The following is a 4,846-nucleotide window of genomic DNA, read 5'->3' as shown; positions in this document are numbered from 1 at the left end:
GGAGACTCCTGTCGCATGTGCTGCTTCTTCCTGCCGCTCACTGAGACAGTTCCCCTGGGCTGGTGCCCACAATGCCCATTGGATAATCCGGCCCTGATTATGTGTTTGTAAAGATCATCCTATATTATTTGCTTGCAGGTGTTCTTTGTTGACTTAGTAAACCGAAAGTAAATCAGTAAAACAAATAACAAAAACAAATCAACATTATCCTCACATTTCAGGTTCATGCTTGCTCCTAAAAGAAAATCTTATTTGCAGTATAAATAAACATGAGTTTATTCCTTGTTATTCTATATGTGTTACACTAAGGATTATGGATAACATCACATTCACTCCAATGGCAATTACTGTATTTGACTCTAATATACTCTTATTTAAATGAAAAAGCCCTGTCACTGCAGACTTTTAACTTACATATTTTAATAAGATACAAGAAACTGAAAGTTTCCAGATATTTCACGTTTGAAGTATCTCGTATCATGGAATAGCAACCAACTTTGTCTCTACCGCATCTTTCTTTATGAATGGATGATTGTAGCTATTTGGCATCTTTAAAAAATTAAATTCAGGTCAGGACCCGTTTCAGAAAGGAGGTTTACTGAAAACTCTGAGTATTTTAACATTGAAATGAGGGAAACTCTGGGTTGTCCATTTCAGAATGTAAGGTATGTCAAACCAGAGAAAGCTGGGTAACTCAACCCATAGTTTATTTCGATCTCCTCCCCCTTTTTAAAGCGCAAGTGGTGTACCACATTCATTTCATTCATTAATAGTTGTGGCGCAAGCGCTTAACTCAAGGTAAGCCTATCCAGAGTTGAATTTTGTAAACAGAGAACTTTGTAAACCAACTCTGAGTTCAAGGTTAAACGTAGAGTTGGTTGAACATCCTTATTGAAACGGGCCCCAGGACATTTTTGGTGTGTTTATTATTTGCATATGAATTAAGTGCTTTACTGAAGCTTCTCAAAATCTCAGTCAGTCAAGAGCTTCTTTCATGATCTTCTTGCTGTTGTGCTGCTTGTGCTTTTTGCGAAGGCACCCTGGATCTTTTGCTCCAAGTTTATGAATTACAGTAAAAAATGTCTCTTGCAGTTGAGCCTTTTGAGGCATTGAAGAGACAGGGAAAATGAAAACGTTTTGATCAAACGGGCCATTCTACAGCGGGTAAATCCATATCTGCACCATTGCTTATTCTTCTACAACAAAAATATATTTTTACCCACACACAACATGGTAAAAAGCAATACATTTAGTTTAAAATTCAACGTTCATATCAAATTTGTATAAAATAAGGGAAAATTTTATAATGTAAAAATGCTCAATATGTTTAAGCATAAAAATTACCTTAAATATAAATAGGATTCCCTTCAGTTAGGTTAGATAATTAATATATTTGGGATTGATCTTCAAAAATGAGAAGTGTTTGTGATGCGTGCATGTCAAATAAGTTATCAACTAGTCCCCACTAGATATATTTTTAAAACCAAGTAATCCCGAGCTTGGCTAGTACAAGTTTATGTCATGTTTGTATTTTCAGAAAAATAAACAAATGCCAAATTTGCCAATAACCATATGGAATGACCCATTATATTTGAATGTATCTGCAATACAACCTGTCATACAGTAAATTTGCCTACAGAGGTCACCATTTTATACCTACTGACTTAACCATAAAATACGAGGTGATTGTATTTTGGATTTACAAAAAAGAGGCATTAGGCTACTTCTATTTCAGAATCCTTTTAACTAAACAAACCTCTTAAAATGATCAAAAGTGCATTTATATAATTCATCATATGAGGTATAACAGTTACAGTTCGTGTAAACACAGTAATGTATGCGTTGTTAACGTCAGCACTGACTTGTGTACGTGTGTGGAGGATAGACAGCAGCAGACTAAACAATACTCTTAATTCTACAGTTTAACTTTAATTCATAAGCTGTCTTCATTCTTTTAAATGAAATCAAATTGGCATTACAAGTCACTTGAATTTAAGTTATATTAAACTCACTTAATCTAATAATTTTCGTGTAAATTATACAATTTAATTCAAAATAGTTGGAAGTTACGTTTAAATATAAAGTAATTAAAAAATACAGTGTATAAACTGTATAAACTAAAGCTATATTGTATATGAAAGTAGCTGGCATTTGACACTGTCATTTGACATTTATAGACACGTTGTATGTTCTTAAGAAATGTAAAAACTATTTTTACATAGCAGAACATTCACTTCTACACAGTAACGCTCTTTTAACATTATAAATAAGCAAAAAGGAAAGAGACCACATCTTTTCCATTACATGCATGCACCACAGTAAAATGTAAAGGTTTATAACCTGTCTTATTTCCCACAAGTGGTTTGTGGTCATTATGCTTCTGTTTTTACAGTCATTATGCTCTACTGACAACAGCATTAATGCATTACGTCATGATGATTGTACGACTATAGGCCTACAAAAGATAGCTACAGCACTCGACCACACCTCATGGACTCTTGCGCAATCTCTCACACACCTTTACATCTGCACGATGACGATCCAATTTCCACTTGTTAACATTTTTTTAGATGAAAAGGGAAATTAGGAATATGAGCGGAAAGAAGAAACCTTTCATGCTCTGGGCGCTGTTACACAGACTTCCCTCACAACAATTCATGTCGTTACTCCCCGATAAACGTGATACATTAGCGCGTGCTGCATAGCTCCCACAGAAGAGCTTGCTTGAACATCCTTTCTGTGTCTCCGTCTTGCCATTGACATCAACTAGAAGAGAAAGAGTTCACAGTCACAGGCAAATTACAAAGACCTTACCTAAGGAAGTCACTTCATTTTTAAATAAAAATTGGGCAATCACCTTTTAAAGTGAAGCATTGGTTCTCATCACCTTCACAAGGCAAAATCTTTGAGCAGCCGCCTTTCTCATCACAGGTGAAACAAGTCTTTCCATTAGTGGGGCGGTGGGGCAACTCTGTACAAGTAATAAAGGCAAACAAGTATAAACTTCACCTTGGGTGTAACGTTACTGACATGTACGGAGTCCTTTTAGGCAGGGCTCGACATTAACGCTTGTCCGAGACAAGTGAATGTTTGTATGGGCAAGTGAGAGATAATTTTACTAACCCGACCGGACAAGTAACTTGAAAATAACTAATATGTGCATAAATAATAATATACACTATAGTATACTACAGTCATTTAATGTGGATAAATATACCACTATTGTATAGTAAAAAAGGAAAAATAAATGTAGGTAGTCTTAAAAGGGAACGCAAAAGCTTAAAAAATTATCTTCCCTCAAATAATTATTTTCACCACCATGTCCCTAAATGGGCTCCGTATCAAGAACGAAGGGTTCGTCTGCGATGTGCAAAACCCGAAGATCATTAGACTTCTAAAAATGGTTATTAACTGCAGTGCCATACTGTAGTATAACTAAAAACAGTTTAAATTCAGTAGGAGAGCATTAACGTTTAAACTGATTTTGCTGACACTACAGTGTGTAACAAGATATGAATGACTATTTTTGTAGCAACGCTTTTCGGGTTTACGGTCACTTTGCAAACGGTCCCTTGTCCATATCGCCTGCCATGTAGAGATCAATTTATATTATAAGACTCCTTTTAAGGGAGACTATGTTGTAGATTATGTGGTATTTGTGTTATAACCACGTTTAGCTCACGAGTTATTGGTCCGGGAATCTACTATGAACCGTCCATTTGCAAAGGTTTTGCGAGAGAATGCAATGTTTCTCGGGGGAATTATTTTAAAGGCTCTAAAGTATATGGCTCCATAGTAATGCAATGGGCAAATTGATAAAGCATCTAATTTATGGAAATAATAAATAGGCCTATACTGATTTATAATGAAATGAAACAGCTAGCAGAGTTGATGGAGCAACTCATACGCTTATAATACCTGGTGCATTGTTACTGTTGCAGAGATCTGTACTACAGCACTGAGAGTTGATGGTCACTCTGCTTAGTCCAAAATTCATGCTCCCAGTGATGCACGAATAGGGATCCGCACACGTCTTCATACTATAACTTTGCTGAAAACCACCTATGAAGATCAAAGTTAAATGTGAAGATTCACTGATGAACCATATAACAAGACTATTTTTACTTATGTATGTTATTTTATTTATCATGTTATTTTTACCTCCGTACGTTGTTGTGGTCATGGAGCCACACTGAAATTCACAGGTATTCACAGTTTCTGCGCACGTTAGATCCATGCATACATAACATTTCAGGGACAGTGCTGAGATGAAATAATTAAAAAATAAACAATTATTTATTTTGTAACATATTTGCATCATTTGTGACTAACTCAACCGACAATGTAATAATACATCATATGAAAAAAAGAAATAACAAATATATTTTACATTATAAAATATAATTTAAATGTTAATAAAAAAGTTAAACATAAATGGTGAAATGTAAATAGAAAGCATATTGAAAGGCACTGTACCTTCAGAGAAAAAGACACTGATGAGCAGCAGAATAGTGCAATGAAGTGCCATTGTTGGTTCAGACTGACTGATTGCTCGATCCTATAAAGGCATTTCCAAAGGTGTGGTTTGCATACCATTTGCAGTATGGAACGTTTTACACTAAAGCTTCCTGAATAAACATCGCTCTTACATTATCCTCGAGCAGAATTGACTCCATACAGAAAATAAATTACAAAACATGACAACTTGTTGAATTGTGAATTGTGAAGATAACTTATGGATTGAAAATACTTGTAAAACCATACATGAGTCACTCAGTTTTATCAAGTTCATTTTTATATGAAAACATGTAAAGTACAAATCTACTATCAATTTCTCAGAACATAC

General features: G+C 34.9%; 1 protein-coding gene across 1 annotated transcript; it reads right to left on the bottom strand.

The window, feature by feature from the left end:
* Positions 1-1,566: 1,566 nt before the first annotated feature.
* On the bottom strand, positions 1,567-4,536 carry LOC306901282 (uncharacterized protein). The gene is made up of 5 exons (XM_079468960.1): positions 4,477-4,536; positions 4,162-4,263; positions 3,919-4,062; positions 2,858-2,971; positions 1,567-2,766 (listed from the first exon to the last, which is right to left on the bottom strand). The coding sequence occupies exons 1-5, from the start codon at positions 4,526-4,528 to the stop codon at positions 2,567-2,569; spliced, it is 612 nt and encodes a 203-aa protein (XP_079325086.1). The 5' UTR covers positions 4,529-4,536; the 3' UTR covers positions 1,567-2,566.
* Positions 4,537-4,846: the final 310 nt, after the last annotated feature.

The sequence above is a fragment of the Barbatula barbatula genome (assembly GCF_947034865.1).
Source record: "Barbatula barbatula genome assembly, chromosome: 12".
NCBI classification, from domain to species: domain Eukaryota; kingdom Metazoa; phylum Chordata; class Actinopteri; order Cypriniformes; family Nemacheilidae; genus Barbatula; species Barbatula barbatula.
Note: the sequence above shows the minus strand (reverse complement) of the source record. Positions and strands in the feature narration are given on the sequence as shown.

Coding starts and splice junctions, on each gene's coding strand:
- LOC306901282 (XM_079468960.1), bottom strand. CDS start 4,528: ATGGCACTTCATTGCACTATTCTGCTGCTCATCAGTGTCTTTTTCTCT. Junction 2,972..3,918: donor CAACAGTAACAATGCACCAG/GTATTATAAGCG, acceptor TTACTTGTACAG/AGTTGCCCCACCGCCCCACT. Junction 2,767..2,857: donor CCAATGCTTCACTTTAAAAG/GTGATTGCCCAA, acceptor TTTCTCTTCTAG/TTGATGTCAATGGCAAGACG.